Source organism: Aotus nancymaae, unplaced genomic scaffold (genome assembly GCF_030222135.1).
Source record: "Aotus nancymaae isolate 86718 unplaced genomic scaffold, 86718_ANA_hifiasm-v0.15.2.pri h1tg000007l, whole genome shotgun sequence".
Lineage (NCBI taxonomy): Eukaryota > Metazoa > Chordata > Mammalia > Primates > Aotidae > Aotus > Aotus nancymaae.
In genome coordinates, this window is record NW_026988418.1 from 37,173,969 (window position 1) to 37,192,125 (window position 18,157).

An 18,157-nucleotide genomic window follows, 5' to 3' on the forward strand; every position below is an offset into this window, starting at 1 on the left:
AATCTTGAATTTTATTAAATATGTTTTTGATAATAGTGTGTAATAGCAATTTTGAAACTATTTTGTATATATTGTAGGATTAAGCTAATGAGTAAAATTAATAATGTTGGCAACCAAAATTCTCATGGTATGAGAGAAGTATAATGTTGAATGAAAGCAGTGAAGAATCCTCTGTGTTGGATTAACATTTGAGTTGTTAACATGAAATTATGATGGAAAAAGTAATCCATTTTCTAATCCATATTCTGTCTGCTAAAATAGCCTAGGAATGATGACATCCCAATAGAATACATCTAGTTTCAAGATCTTAGTTTCCAAACACCATTCCTTACTGAAAGGACTACAGCTATTTAGAAAAGCTGACTTAAGGGCTATTGTTAGAAAAGTAAAAGGAGTATAGAATTTGTAATATATTAAACAACAGAACCTGATATTTATTTACATGCAGTTTCATCTTTTAATAACTGACCACAAGTGCCCCACACAAAATAGCTGTCTGATATTGATTCATATCTTAGCCTCCTCATCAAGTTTAAACTCTTAATATTTCATCTATAAAACAGAAAATACAGAAAGACTCAAAAGCTCTGTTTTCTTAAATAATATAATGGATTAATTTACCTAAAATGGTGCTTTACATATATTACACATTCAATAAATGTTTGTTTCCTATATTCTTTTTCATTCTTTTTCCTTTTTTAAAACCCATCAATGCAACCAATAATCCTCCCTATGAGCTCAATATGCTGCCTTTACTTAGGATTAGGAGGCTGTCTAATTACAACATTTCATTCTAAGAATAAAAGTATATTTTCCTTATATTCCATCACCCATACTAGAAATACTACCACTCTAAAAGATAATAGCATTAATCATAATAATTTTATAAATTTTGGCCATATACATAGTATTTCAAGTACTTTAAGTTAAAAATTTCAAAGTACAAAATATTTGGGTGTGGAGAGACATTATAAGTTAAAAATTTCAACGTACAAAATATTTGAGTGTAGAGAGACATTTCTCATGGCTAGAAACAGAGATACGAGAGGACTAATTACTCAGACCCTAGGTTGTGGGAATGCATAGTTGCCTCTCAGGGGAGATCTTCATATTTCCTAATTCTTTCTTTCACTTTTCCATGAATGAATCCAGATCTGATTACAGCTCCGACTGTCTCTCCATTTATTGATATACTCATCAATTCAGAAAATATTTTTGATCACCTAACATGTGTCAGGTACTCTGTTATATATTAAAGATACAGCATGGAAAACAGAGATATAGTCTAATACAACTTATAGTACATCTGGAGATACAGATAATTATAGAGATGACTATAATACAATATGGTAAGAGCTTGTGATAACAAAAGTATGTGAAACACATCAAAGAGGCAATATCTCAAACATTTGTCCTAAACTAATTGAAAGCCACTGGAGGACTTTAAGTTGGTGAATAAAATGATTAGATTTATATTTTTGAAAGATTCCTCTGTGCATTTGGGAAGGGATCAAGAAATCCAAGGAAAGTTTCCCATGGAGCCAAACAACACAGCACTAAATATAACAACAACAATAATAATTAAATTTTTAAAACAATAGGTAATAAGAATATAATATCTACTTTTGCTAGGTGCTAAGAGCATTATATTGATCATCTCAATTCCCACAAGCAAACAGAAATAAGTACTGTTATTATCTCCAGTTCTTTACAATTTTATGGATAAAGAAATTCAAGTGCAGCATAGATAAGTAATGTGCTTAATGGAACAGAGATTTAAAGAGGGAGAAAATGCAAATCAGTCTGTCTTGAACCCTGTCATATATTATTACTGAAATCTCTTCCTGCAAAATTCTTAAATTGTATTCATATGTGCTGAGTTTTCAAGATTGTTCCTATGAACAAAGTTTTTATCACGTTACATGAGCGTCAGTGATAACGTTCATTCTACCAAAGAAAAAAATCCCTGGAGAATAAACTAAAAATAAGACCCTTTAATTAGATTTGTACTTAATATAAAGAACACACTAAATTCAAATGCAAAATAGAGACAGAAATAATATTTTAAATAAGTATGTACTTTTCAGCAACTGCCTGATTGAGTCTTTTGCATATCCTTTACCCAGATTATATCTGACCTATCTCCAATGTGAGATTATGTTCTCTCATACTTTGACCTCAGTGTGAAAATTATGTGGAACCACTTCCTCAGAAGTTGGAGGCACTGTATTTATGGTCAGTTTTGCTACTTAGCCCTCATTCTTGTGACTCTTTGTCAGGACTATTGCCACCTATGATTTAGCATATATTGGCTAATGCTAGAGGGTGTTGTGTCTATCTTACCACAGAACATCGAATCTCATTTCAGTGAAACTTCCTAATCTTGCTTTTTCAACAAATGTTCATTTTCTTATTCCAGATCTATGTTAATCCTATCTATATTTCAGGACCAAATTTCATTTCTATCTTCTGAACTTTAGCAATTAGAATAAGCTATATGAATTTTTTTTAGCAAGGCAACAGTTCTGATATTTATGAGAAAATTAAATTTCCGATATAGAAAGCATAAGACACAGTCAGGTGCATCCAATCCCCCAAAGATGTGATTATCTAATGACAAACCATGTTTTCTGTAGCTGCATGATTACGGGTACAAAAAAAATATTACAATTATACATATGCCATGGTGGTTTGCTGCATCCATCCCCCCATCATTTACATTAGGTATTTCTCCTAATGTTGATGTTTGGTATGATCAATTCTATAAGTTGAAGACAGAGTATTCTAGCTTATCTCTAAAAGTAAAATGTTGAGAAATTCTAGCAAAAGGCTTTAATTTATTTGCAAAGCTTAGCTACTGCAAAGGAATGCAAGAAACAAGAAAAGAGGAAAAGATAACTAAATAAAGGACAATATAGATTGATGTGGTAGCAGATGTCTCGGCAAAATTGTATCTACATCTAAATAAAATATAAAATCTTCCATATATGTTCCATGTTTTATATTTTCATTGTATACCATTATATAGTCCATGGCTTACATTTGTATTTATATGTAAACTGAATAGAAAAAATAAAATATCAAATGTTGATTATGCTAAATCTTATATTACTATGGAGTCTGTGGTATTTTTCTTAAGAGTTAGGTCAAATACACTATGTCATTTTGATGAAAGATAATACAAAAATGCATATTATTGGAGAATTGACTTTTTATCACTTATTTCTTCACCTTATTATTTCAATATTCAAATGGTAAAGAAAACAAAACATACCTCAAATTTTTTCTAACTAAAAAACCACGAATCCATCTTTGAACAATCAGAACTGGTGAATTATGAGCCAAAATTTCATTAATTTTTGAAGTAATATATTTAATATTATTAATTTCCTCTTCATAGGTTGTTCCCTGCATAAAGAAAATATAATTAATAATTTTTATCTTTCATAAAAGTATTTTCAAAAGATATTTTATACTTGGTAATCTACTGATATTAAAAAACTCATAAAATGTTCACAGGGTTTTTAGGCATTATTGTTAAAGTATGATATGGTTGAATGTTTGTCCCCTCCAAATTTTATGTTGAAATGTAATCCCCAATGTTAGAGATAGGAGCTAACAGGAGTTACTGGATCACAGGGGCTGTTCTCTCCTGAATGGTTTAGTGTCATCCCTTTGGTGATGAGTGATTTCTTGCTCAGTTAGAGCACGTTAGATCTGGTTGTTTAAAAGAGTATGGGACCACTCTCTTCTGTCTCCAGCTCCCTCGCTCACCATGTGACTTGCCTGCTTCCCATTCACCTTCCACCATGATTGCAAACTTCCTGAGGCCCTCACCAGAAGCAAATGCCAGCACCATACTTCCTATACATCCTGTAGAACTGTAAGCCAAAATAAACCTCTTTTCTTTATAAATTACCCAGCCACAGGTATTTCTTTATAGCAATGAAAACTAATTAATGCAAATAATAAATACATTTTTATTAGAGTAAAAGAAAAAGAATTAGTAGCATCGAATAATCTGAATTATCTATATAAAATGTAACATTATTGATGATAACTTTTTCTATTAAAGAATCTTTTCCAAATCTGATAATATATGTAAAAACTTTAACATCTCTAAAAGGTAGTGGCATGAACAGGTGTCCAATGAAACAGCAAATACTCTGCAAGTTCCCATAAAGAAAACTGATATAGTTTGATTCATAAAATAATTTATAGTAGTTAAACATTTTGTTGTAGCTTAACTAGAACGTTGGACACTTTTATTGGAACACAGCAAATTATCTTGGAAAAGGCATCCTATATTGCCTTTAAGAAAGATCTCCTTTTCTGATTTGAGATCAAAGGCTCAGTGTATTTCACTGACAACTTGACTTGTCAGAAATAAGGTCACTATGTTTTGAAAGTAAAATAATGCATTAAAAATACTGACAATTACATTGTTTATGAAGCACCTCTTCTGAAGATTACCAGCCCAGTTACACTTAAAACATACACCTTTTCTGCATATATACTTAATGAAAAATTATACAGGAAACAAAAAAAATTCACAAGATCTTGCAGATTAGTGCTACTTCCGATTTATACTTTCAAACACTCATTGCTAATTAACAACTTCTTTCTATGACTCTGGCTTGATTCCATTCCCAACATTAGCTACTGAAAAACTTTAACACTATTCAATACTCTTCCAGCCCTTTTCCTGGAGCTTACTAAACACCCTGCTTCTTTTTTCAGAGAAACTAGAGTCATCAAGTCTAAACTCCATCAATTAACTCCCCTCCATTCTCTGTAAATTTAAATATATTCCTATCTATACTGAATAGAAGTGCCTTCTACTCACACTTAAAACAAGAAGTATCTCTCTTTCTGTCCAAGATTGGCACTCTGTCACTGTTATGAGTCTCATATCTCTCTATTTTCTAAGGCTCTCCCTCTGCTAGCACTATCCTTTCACATATAAATATGATATAACTTTACCTATCCTAAAATCCCAACTCTCAATCCTTTATATCTAACTTTCATTAAGAGCCCAAATTCTAGAGACAGAATTCCACATTTTTTTCTCCACTTTCTTTTATTTCTATATCTCCTTCCACTGGCTTCTATCTCTATCATCCAAGGGCACTTTTTTAGAGTTAACATTGGACATTCCCTCCTTGAAATACTTGCCTTAGATTCTCTACTACACGCCTCCTGGTTTTCCACTAAATCTTGTTTACTTCTGCACTTTCAAACAAAACTATATATACCATGTTTATTGCTTCATTGTTACATTGAAAGAATTTTGTTTCTTTTTAATCTCTACACATCCTCCAAATGACCACTTCTAAGTTCATAGCTTCAACATTCACCTTTGTGCTAGAGATTCTCGGATTTCTATCTTTAAGCCTGACCTCTCTTCCAAGTTACATAACAATATAGTCAAATTGATATCTAACTAAATACAAGTTTTCCAGATATGAATCTTCTTTCTCAATCTGCTTTCTCATATGCTCTACCTTAGTAAATGGTACTACTTCCCACAGTTGCCTAAACCAGAAACCCTAGAACCATCCTAGGTTCTCTTCTCTTTTATGCTTCCTTGCATGCAAATGTTACTAGATCCAGTACATTCAACATCCCAAACTTACCTCTCTTTTTCTTCTATTTCCTGCCATTGCTTTTTCCATGTCTTTATTATCACTTCCCTAATTTATTAAAATTCTCCTGATATCTTAATTAATTCCTATTCCCCTACTCCTTCCAAACCATAAAATGCACTATTGCTAGATTGAGCATTCCAAAATGCAAATATTAACATATAGCATCCTAGCTTAATATATTTCATTCATTGGCATACCACTGAAAGACAAATTACAAATTTCTTGATTTGTCACACAAAGTCCTTCCTGACCTAGTCCCATCCTAGCTCCTTAATCTCATCTCCATTCATCCTACATAGAATTACCTGATAATCAAAATTAAATGCTTTTCACAAATGTCACCTCTATTTCTTAAACTGCCTTTCTCAATTATTTGTCTCACAATTTTAGTCTTTGGGAGACTCAGTTCCTTCCCCCAATTAACACTTTCTTGATGTTGATCTGTGTTCAGTGTCTTTATATAATATTATCCTGTGTCCTGTGAAATATCTTATGTGTCACACTTGACAATGTTGAGTTGTACCCAAGTCCTGTGTTCTTGGAAAACAGTGAAAGAAATCTCCTCAGTCCTTTGTTTCAGGAAACAGCTTAGTGAAAAGAAGCACCCTGATCTTCATGACTGACTTAAATAATACTCTTGGATGCCTTTCTTATTTATCTATAACAAGGCTTGACACAGACCTTCCAAATTTCCATTCTTCCCCTCTTTAACAATTAGCTGAAAGGTTTTGTTCCCACCGATCAGTTGGAACAAAATATTTGTTAGCCAAACTTTGGTTAAGATTATTTCCTTCCCCGGGCCCCTGAACTTTGGCCCACCATCAGCCTGAGGCAGCACAGAGTCTCCATTTAACAGCCCGTCCTGAGAATAGGCTTGTCTCAGGGTAAAAAAGTCTGTGCTCCAAGGTCAGACCATACCATTTTTTTTCATTCCACTTTCCCACATTCGGTTATTTCTAGCCTTGTTGATTTCTCCTTATAAATGAGAAATTCTTTTGCCTAACCCTTAAGACTTTTGCAGATCTTATGGTCATAGCATTCTCCATATTGTAATAATCCCACTCTGCCTATTGCAATAGTTCCTTTCCCTCACCTGCAATCAGCTTTTTGAATAAGGTCTCTGTTTATTAAGTCCTGATATTTTTAGCTGACAAGCTTATACTATATAATGCAATGATTGGTCTATCTCTCCATATAAGTTCGCCAAATTTAATAATTCTTCGTCCTGCTTATCTGGACTAACTGAGCTATCTGGTCTATAACCGGCATTTGATTATCAATTGACTATTAAATCACTAAGTAATCATCCTTTGCATCCAGGTTTAACTTAACAATGCCAATCAATTTATTATTGTAACTCAATTATTTTGCATGGCTATAAAGATATCACACTGCTTTTCTCTCCTTTAAACTTTTCTCAGTCTGTTTTGCTAGTTCACGTTCTTCTGCAAACATTTAAACATTTGATTTAACTTAGACTTTCATTCTTTTTCATTTTTCTTGGCTAACTCTTCTCACGTGATCACCTTCCTTGCTATATCTTACTGACTCACATACCTAGATTATCCACATAGCTGTAACCTCCTGTCAGAAATTCTTTAATTACAGGCATATAGAATAAACTTACAATTCCATTTATTTACTTTCATGTCAAAACCATAAATTATTATCTCCCTAATTTGAATCAATCCACACTCATATTGCATTATCTATATAGTCATAAAAACTATTATTTATCTTGTCAACCAAGTAATAAACCCATATTCCTCTTTCTCCCATGCCCCTTTCCATCCAATAAATCACTAAATTCTATCAAATAGCTCTTCAATCTGTTCCTTATATGCTATGCCCAAACTATTATAATAGAGTCTAATTCCCTGATATCCAGTTTCCCTCCACTGCAAAATTACAGAATACAGGATGATTTTTCTAGAATAAAAATTAGGTCATATAAATGTCTGAAATGTTTCCCCAAGATCTTGCAAGATAAAGTCCTGTCTCCCTCGTATTACATATAACACCCTTGCTATTTTAATCCCATTTTCGTCTCCAGCATCATTTGACGTGCCCAAACATGTCCTCTAAACTCCAAGAACACTGAACTACTTGTCACTTGCATGTGCCAAGCTCTATCAATACCTCTGTGCCTTTGCGAATGCTTTTCCACTCTGCCTCACAGGCTCTACACTCATGCCAACACCTCTATTTGCCTAGTGATTTCTTATATTCAAAAAATTCATCAGAAATATAAATACTTCTGCATTTTTTTCCTGTGACTAGAGAACTGCACTTCAAAGATTTTTAAAGAAAATATATGTGCTTCACTTACAGAATTTTGCCCAGTATTCAGATTCATGATGTTGTTTCCATTATTTCCTTGATTATTGCTTCTTCTTTATTTGCTTTAATATTCTCTACTGTAATTTCTTCCTATTCATAAATATTACATGAATGTCTATATTTTTTCTCATAATTTCATATATTTATTTGAAGTTTGGTAAAGCCATTCTGGCAAAGGTCAGCTTTCTCATATTGAATTTTTGATCTAGCTTATCAACTATTTCAGTTATGTGATCTAAGCTCTTTTCTGAAGCTCCTAACTGCTCTATCTCAGATAAGTCCTGCCATATACCATTTGATATTTATTGTAACCTTGACTGTACTTCAATCTCTCCATGAAACTTATTCTGTAGTAATAGATCCTGTCACTTGTTCTATCATCACCCTGAAAACATAGAGGGTTTTGTAGAATTTCCTCTAGTTCCTGTAATTTTATAATATGTTTCAGGAAGAATAGCTTAAAGTCAGGCTGCCTTAGTTTCTTCTTTTGATTCAGTCCTGCCTTAGTCCAGCTGAGTAGCTATAACAAAATACATAGACTAGGTAGCTTATAAACAACAGAAATTTCTATCAGCTCTGGAGGCTGGAAAGTCCAAGATAAAGGTACTGACAGTTTTAGTGTTTGATTAAGGCCCATTTTCTGGTTCACAGATGGTACCTCACCACTGTGTCCTCACATGATGGGAAGGAGATGGATCTCTCTGTGCCTTCTTTACAAAGAACCTGAATCCTATTTATGAGGGTTCTACCCTCATGACCTAATCACCTCCAGTCTCCACCTCCAAATACCATCACATTGGAGATCAGGTTTTAGCATATAAATTTTGGAGTGGCCACATTTAGACCCTAGCAGACACACCTTCATTGTATCTGACAAAAAGTCTTTGCTATGGCTAGAATTATCCAGAGGTAATATTTTATAAGAATATTATAGTTTCTAGTATAGATGTGATTTCCACAAATCTATATGTTTCTTTGTTAACTACATTTGTGCCACCTGTGGCTTGGGGTTAAAGGTGTTGAGTGTAATTATATAAAAGTGCGTAAGTGGTGGCAAGGTGATGGGGGTAGGGGTGTTGGAGAAGTGAGGAAGAATACAGGAGGGAATTTAGATGACTAGGCCCAAGCAGTCCTGGTCATATGCAGTTCTCATTAGTAGAGAACCATTAAGCTCACATTGCAGCTTACATCAGAGTCCTGCTTCTCACTGAGTCATGAAAAATTCCTTCTCATTGAGGAGATAAACAGTATATTCATTATAAAATCCTTGTTTACATGGATTTCTGTTAGATGTAAACAAAATGCAATACTGGCTGATAGCACTGGTCTCTTACCCAGATCACTCTGATCTTTAAAAAGTTACATATACAAAACAATAAAAATACAAATATATATCCTTCTAAGATATGATTTTAGGTAACTAAGCACTTCAAATTTGTAAAGTTACTTTGATTTCTATAGCAAAGAAGAACCCATGCTTCCTCCTTTTTTCCTGACTCAAAAAATAAAGGTTAGAAATCATTTTATGTTACAATTAAGGCTAAACAAAATCCTTCTTGATATTATTATTGTGTTATAAGGTACAAGTGTTAATTATACTAATAGATTTGCTTCTTTTCAAATGAGCATATGCTTCTTTAATTCACCCAAGCTTGGATTTAATTCGTCTAAGCTCTCCTTAAGAAAGAATAACAATTATATAAAATAATTGTGTAAACTCTTATAAGGCTCATTATTTTTCTGTTTTCATATTTTTATACTCATTAATATTTCATAATATTCGTATACTCATTCTTCTCTTCTTCCCACACTCAATCAGTTTGAAAAGTACACTCAAATCTCTGCACTGTCTGTCATTTGTGATGCAATGCTGACTATAGGACTGTGAAACCAAGAAAGACTTGTTGAAATCCCAGCTAGTAACTCATTTTCTGTCCAATATTGGGTAAGTTCCTAAAACTCACTATGCTTCATTTTCTCCTACAAAATAAGACTAACACTTTTTCATATCCAAGGAAATGATGAGGAATAAATAAGATATTTTTTCAAAAAGGCCTTCCCCATCCACCCTAGCTAATGTAGCCCAAATCTCTATCCCTTTCAGTCTGTGTTAATGTCTGTCTTTCTTTTCTTTAGCAATTAACACTAGCAGACATTTTATGGTTGTTTCGTTTCCAGATTTGTCTGTTCTCTGTGCATTTGGCCTTAATGAGGACAAGAACTTTGTCAGTATTATTTACCACTGAATCTCCAAGTCCCAGACAGTCCCTTTCATGTATTAGGTACTCAGTATATACTGGTGAAAGAATGAAGAAATAAAATGTATAAAGCACTTACTACATTGGCTTTCACTAAATATATGTCTGTCTTCTACACTGTGTTCTTTCTTCTTTATTACTAGTATCTGCCTATATCAATCCTAATCACATCATTTTGAACCTATAGTAATTGATCCCCCTGCCCTTACTTGGCTTCTATCCCCCATTAATCTGCTAGCAAAACGTTGGGTTGATCATCTTTTAAAAACCTTGTCAATACCATTTATTCATAGAGCACTTACTATGACAGACCTACTCTGATTTTCCAACTCAAATAACTTCAATTAATCTTCATTATATTCATTAAGTCTAAGCTCTTTAATAGCTCATCCAAGTTCTTTCTCAATGCCTATCACCCAACTTTCCGTTACTTCCTAAAATGAATCTCAGTCACTTTGATTATCCTTAAAAGGGTCATGCATGTTGCCACTTTGGATTATACCATGCTACAGAACTGAAGTACCTAAATAAAATGCTTTATTTATGGCCCAGGTTAAGATATCAGACATAAATACTATCTTGTTTATATTTTAAACTATGACTACAAAATTATTACCAAAATTCTAAATTTTTAAAACTATTACAAAATCACTAATACACTCCTAATTAAAAAATATATCTACAGTAATATTCTTCCAAATTTGTAATTTTCAGCTTTTCCATGCGTAATCACTGTTCGTTCTTTTAAATGTACTCACTGTACAAACTGATGTTCTATACTTCCTCAAATTTTCTACACACATATATGTGACTTCACATATCTTTAGAATATATTATAAACATTTTTCTGCAACTTACATTGTTACTATATCTTGTACTTAATTTAATCCTCTCTTTTGAAGTCTTAAATGATTTGTTGTAACATTCACTCATGTGTCACAAAGAATGTTTCCTTATATTTTTGTAAATCCACTTATGTAGTCTGTGACCATTAACTAGGTATCAACTTTTCATAATCTCTTCTTCTAAGGTCTTACAAATCAACAGAAAATTATGGTTTTGTCTTGCCAAATCACCGAATTAATTGTGTAAGAATTAAATATTTTAGCCTTTTCGAATAATAATCTAAGTTGTCTTTTAAGGCTCTCAAAAAACATCAAATCTTTTCCAGTGGAGTCTTCCATATACCAAATCTTGAATAAATTAGAGATATATTTTCAATTTAAAAACAAAAATTTGTTTCTCTACAATTTGATCACTTTAGGATTTTTTTTTTTGTAGTAGGCATACCAAGTTTTATAAATTGTCAGAAGCCATTACAAATATATTCACTGGTTTATGTTATTTTATATAAACAATGAAAAAACATTAAAGAGTTTATATAATTTAGGTATAGAACTCAGAAGCTTGGGAGGCCAAGGCGGGTGGATCGCGAGGTCAAGAGGTCGAGACCATCCTGGCCAACATGGTGAAACCCCATCTCTACTAAAAATACAAAAATTAGCCGGGCATTTGGCATGCGCCTGTAGTCTCAGCTACTCGGAAGGCTGAGGCGGAAGAATCACTTGAACCCAGAAGGCGGAGGTTGCACTGAGCCAAGACTTGCGCCACTGTGCTCCAGCCTGGCAACAGAGCAAGACTCCGTCTAAAAAAAAAAAAAAGAACTCAGAAGTTAAAATTTCACTTTTATACATTTCATTAAAATGACACCCTAAAGAGGCCAATTACCTTTCTCAAAGCTGGGCAGAAATTAAAGAAAAGTCTATGGTTACATGCTTTGAATCTTTCAGGAAGATGCCAGTACTGAATTATTTCTTCATCAGAAATCACATGATGATCCAGTGCTTTGAGAGGCCATATACTGTTAACAAGAACATGTCTATATCCTTTTTTAAGGCTTACTGGACAATCAAACATAGTGAGAGCAATGAGGCTTGGACAGGCAGATAATACACATATATTCTTTAACTTTGCAAACCCATTGTCATGAAGATAGAGGAGTTTTAGGTTCTTCAATCCACTCCAAAATTTGGTATCTGGTAGACTCTTTATCTGAAATATTATTAAAAATATTTTAAATTCCAAAATTACTTTTTACAAATAGCAGAAAAAATGGTAAGACATTACACATCTAAAATTCCCCAAATAGCAAATTTCTAATTAATAAGCAAATAGAGTATAATTATCCAATGTTGGTCTGGTGAAAACCATACTACACTGGGCATCTAAGATAATTTATTATTATTATTTTTTTATTCACCACACTTTTAATAAAATATTTTTTCCTTGGAAAAAAAATTTAAAAATCACAGATGGTTCAGAATGTTGCAAATACAAAATTGACAACCAAGAAAAAAAGGCATTGATTGTGGACAACCTAAAGCTGAAATCCTTCTATGAGTTTTTCATCACTTCATTCACTAGTGCTGGCAAAGGCCCCAATGCTACGTTCATGAAGGTCACGACACCGGATGAACACTCTGAGTTTTCCCAAATCAAACCTCTTCCCTTAGGAGTTTCTGGAAAAAATCACAGCAGAAGGGGAAGCAAACATGTCCTTCTTCACATGGCAGCAGGAGAGAGAGGTGCCGAGGAAAGGGGGAAAAACCCCTTATAAAACCATCAGATCTTCTGAGAACTCACTCACTATCACAAGAACAGCAGCATGGGTTAAATTATTTCCCACCAGGTCCCTCCCATGATGTGGAAATTATGAGAGTTACAATTCAAGATGAAATTTGGGTGAGGACACAGCCAAACTATACCAGGCAGGTTGTGAAGCTGACTGCATGTTGACTACTCGATTTATTATTATTAATGTAGTAAAATGCATAATCATACTTTTTTGTTCAATGAAAATTCCTTTGTAATAAATTGACTCTTTAAACTTTCCTAAAATGCTTTTCATACATAAGGAAAATGAAGGAGTCACAAGGCACTCTTAATCCAGGCTATAGATTTAAGAAGTGAAACATACCAAATTACACACTCTTTACATATTTCCATTTACATCAAAATGTCTATTTATATACATCTTACATATTTTTTATTGTGAAATTTTTGTTCATATTTTAGTTAAAAGACCATCTTGGAGAAATACTGTGGATAGGTAACATAAGTACTTATTATAAAACTGAAATTTCATTTATATGCAAATATCTGAAATGGCTATTGCTTACCTGATTTCCATGGAGATCAAGTTTAATTAATTTTATACAACTTTGAAGTGGATGAATATCTGTAAGAAAATTGTTTGAGAAGATGCATACTCTAAGAGAGATGCAAGATTGTAAATTTTCCATAGACTTTAAATGAAGGCCATTGAATTTCACAAAAACAAAATCTTTTTGATCTTCTCTTATGTTTTCATTATAGTGACTCCATTCTTCATGACTGGTTAGCTCTTCTGTGATTGTTCCGTGAAACATCTAGGAAAGATGAGATACTGCTTTGAAAGTTTTTTTCCACTTTCAAAAATGTATCTGAAAATAAACAAAATTTTGCCAAGAGATAGTGCAAGTAAAAATTATTAAAGTTCCCATTTAAAAAGAACTAATTCTTATAGAACATTCTATCCCAAAATATCTTAAATCAGAATGCTATCACTTCCCTCACCAATGAATGAACTAATTAGCAAGAGGAAGACAAACTTCCTTTTTCATAGAATAAAGAATTCAGCAAAGAAGCTGAGATAAAATCATCTCTTCTAGACAAGACAACTAACATCAAACCAAAACATACCTTGTATAACTCGTATGATAATTTTTGTCAAAATATACTGTTAAAGAGATACCCTGAATAATAAACAAGCCAGGAGAGTGATAATCTTTGTGAAAGAGGCTGAACAACACAGCCAGATGAAATTAAGGTGTTATAGAGGCCTTCAAATTTTATCAACGATATTTGTATCTTAAAGAGAAAATTCGTCATCACACTCTTTACATTCAATTCAATTAAGCAATTGTGTGCCAGACTTCTAACAGCTTTAAATTTTGATGACTTAAATTTATTTAAAATGTTTGGATCAATGCTTTTATATAATTTTATACAGTATTTCTCATATATATGAATTTTCACTTATTAAGAGTAATTTCAGCTTTCATAAAAGGTAGTCAGTGATAGTTGAGAAGAGAACGTATGAACTCAAGTGGTTTATATAGAAGTGTGTTGTAAGACTAAAACAGATTCTTCTCCAATAGAAAAATCTATTTCTTCCATGTACAGATAAACTAAATCAGTATAATTCAAATGAGAATAAATGTCACATTTATTCTCATTTGAATTATACTGATTTAGTTTATCTGGATATACTCTTGTGCTCTTTCAAGACACTGGCTATTTTATATATCATAATGAAGGCCTAAAACTATCATTCTCAAACTCTAAGTGTCAATGAATTAATTAGAAGGCAGATTCTTGGGCCCCATCTGATACCTACTGTATCAGAATTTCTGGGCTAAGGGCCTAGGAATCTATAATGTAACGGTTGATTGATGAACACCTTAAAAAAGATTAGCCTCAACTACAAGTAAAGCAGTCTTCCAAATATAAAGCCAGATATGGAATAGACAGATATAAACAAACTTTTATAAATTAAACTCATCAAGCTCTATTGGTGCTGGGATGTAGGATAATATCCACACTGCATCCATCATTTGGACTTCCAAAATAGAAAAGACATAAGTCTCTCTTCATTTAAAGAAAGCTTAAATTTAAGATTCTTCCAAGTCTTTAGAAAAATAAACCAGTTTTTAAAGAACTGAATAACATTCCATTGCATCGATGCAACATGGTTTGGTTTATTAATCCATTCACCTATTGAAGATGTCTTGGCTGCTTCCAACTTTACATAATTATGAATAAAACTTATAAAATTTTATGTGCAAGTTTTTGTGTGGATATAAGTTTTCAACTTACTTGGCTAAATACCAAGGAGTTTGTTTGCTGGATCATAAAATAACAATATATTCATTTTGTAAAAAAACTGCTAGTGTCTTCCAACGTGGTTGCACCATTTGGACTCCCACCAGCAATGAATAAGAGATTCTGTTGCTCTGCAAACTCACAAGTATTTGATGTTGTCAATGTTTTAATTTTTGTCATTTTAATAGGTCAATAATGGTATCTCATTGTTTTAATTTGCAATTCCCTAATGATATATGACGTCAAGTATCTTTCATATGTTTATTAGCCATATATATCTTCCTTGGTTAGGTATCTGTTCAGATCTTTTGTCCATTTTATTTTGATTGTGGTATTGTCTTATTATTGAGTTTGAGTTCTTTGTATTATTTCGTATACCAACCCTTTATCAGTTATGTGTTTTGCAAACATTTTTTCCCATTATGTAACTTGCCTTTACATTTCTTAATTTTCATTTCTTTTTTACCTCACAAATGCATAAAAAAAATCCTTGAAAAACCAACACCCATCAACATGGAACCTCAGAGTTCTCATTTCTTTACATAAAGCTAAAGGTGGCTTTATGCTGCTAGTCATGGCATTAGTATACAGATTATTCATATATGTGTGTATATACATAAACACAAAATTATAGAAATTATTTAACATATAGCTATATAAATATATAAGTATTTTTATTTCAAAGTATTTATTCCTCACATTGATTATTCCATCTCTGACAGTCTATTTTGAAATTTCTTTAAGAAGATATTATCTTCTTCCTGGCATTTATTTTTAGGGATTCTCAACAGTGCTACTGATCAAGTATAGTTATAAATGTTTATAGATTCATCCACCAGGAAATTTTTCTTTTAAATCTTCTGCATTAATGCTGTCTATATGTCATGTGAACATGCCAATGAACTATTAGTAGTATTCTTCCAAAGTGGAGTTTTTTCCTCTTTTCCTTACTGATCACAGACATACTAGATAATTTTCTAAAATGAAAGGTTCTACCCTTATGTCAGACATTGAAACTTAGCTATTAGATGAATAACTTTGTTAGTAGCTTTGTGACATTAACAAATAACTGTTGTAACCAACCTGATAAAATAACATTGTCCTCTCCCCAAAAATTGTTAAATATGTTCAAATATTTTTCTACATAAAATGAGTAATATATAATAAGGGAATTGTTTTGATTGGCACCCTTGCCTCAGTTGAAAACTTCTTGTAAATAAGACATAAGTTCTGAGGAAGAAATGAAATATTGGGTCACAAAAATCCAAATTTGGGATAATGTTAATAATATTACTTAAATCAATGCTTTTTTTCCCCATTCTGTACAATAGTCTACTTTTCAGTTTCAATCAAAAAGATGTCTATTAGAAAAAAATATTGTAAGAATTAAGAACTAGTCTAATTAAGGACATATTAAATCCAAATTTGAGGTAATTTTTTGATATTACTTAATGCAATGCCTTTCCCCCCATTCTGTACAACTGCCTACTTTTTAGCTTTAATCAATGACTATTCTAAGCAAAAAAGAAAAGAAAGAAAGAAATCACTAATCATCAGGGAAATGTTAATTAAAACCTTACTCCTGCAAGAATGGCCATAATTAAAAAGTCAAAAAACAATAGTTACTGTCATGGATGTGGTAAAAAGGGAACACTTTACACTGCTGGTAGAATGTAAACTAGTAGAATCCCTATGGAAAATAGTATGGAAATTCCTTAAAGAACTAAAAGGAGAACTACCATTTGATCCAGCAATCCCACTACTGGGTATTTACCCAAAGGAAAAGAAGTCATTATATAAAAAAAAGACATAGGCACACACGTTTGCAGCAGCAGCACAATTCATAATTGCAAAGATATGGAACAAACCTAAGTACCCATCAGCCAATTAGGGGAAGAAAATGTTACACACATACACACCCGCCCCCCAACACACACACACCATGGAATACCACTCAGCCATAAAAAGGAACAAAATAATGTCTTTTGCAGCAACTTGGATGGAGCCTGGAAGGCCATGATTCAAAGTGAAGTAACTCAGGAATGGAAAACCAAGTATCATTGAGTTCTCACATGTAAGTGTGAGCTAAGCTATGAGAATGCCAAGGCATGAGAATGATACAATGTACTTTGAGCACTCAAGGGGGAAGGTTGGGAGGGTGATGAGGGAATAAAAGACTACATACTGGGTACAGTGTACACTGCTTTGCTGCCAGGTACACTCAAGTCTCAGAAATCACTGCTAAAGAACCTATCCATGTAACCAAATACCACCTGGACCCCAATAATTATTGAAATAAAAATTAAAAAACAAAAACAAAATAGTCAAAAAATAACAGATGCTGGTGAGGTTGTGGAGAAAAAGGAATGCTTATACACTGTTGGTGGGAGTGTAAATTAGTTCAACCATTGTGGAAGACAGTGTGGTGATACCTTAAAGACCTAAAAGCAGAAATACCATTTGACCCAGTAATATCATTAGTGGGCATATATCTAAAGCAAAAAAAAAAAAATTGTTCTATTATAAAGATACACGCACACATATTTTACTGCACCACTATTTACAATAGCAAAGACATGGAATCAACCTAAATGCCCATCAATGCTAGACTGGATAAAGAAAATGTGGTACACCATGGGATAGTATACAGCCATAAAAAAGACAAGAGCATGTCCTTTACCAGAACACAGATGTAGCTGGAGGACATTATCCTTAGCAAATGAATGCAATATCAGAAAACCAAATACTGCATTTTCTCCCTTTTATGTGGAGGCCAAGTGATGAAAATACATGGACAAATAAAGGGGAACAACACACTGGGGCCTACTGGAAGGTGGAGAGTGGGAGGAGGGAGAGATCAGGAAACATAACTAATGGGTACTAGGCTTAACATCTGAGTGACTAAATCACCTGAACAACAAACTCCACAGAAACAAGTCTACCTATGTAACAAACCTGCACATGTATCCCCAAACTTAAAGCAAAAAC

The 18,157-nt window shown here is 32.9% G+C and overlaps 1 protein-coding gene across 3 annotated transcripts in view; it reads right to left on the minus strand.

Moving 5' to 3' along the window:
- LRRIQ3 (leucine rich repeats and IQ motif containing 3) overlaps positions 1-18,157 on the minus strand; it is a 287,561-nt gene that overhangs the window by 259,569 nt on the left and 9,835 nt on the right. For all 3 annotated transcript variants that reach the window (XM_021667704.2, XM_012442747.2, XM_012442746.2), the window contains exons 2-4: positions 13,426-13,674; positions 11,975-12,298; positions 3,275-3,408 (exon numbers count right to left, since the gene is read on the minus strand). In XM_021667704.2, coding sequence (XP_021523379.2) covers positions 3,275-3,408; positions 11,975-12,298; positions 13,426-13,674 — 707 coding nt within the window. The remainder of the gene's footprint in view (positions 1-3,274; positions 3,409-11,974; positions 12,299-13,425; positions 13,675-18,157) is intronic.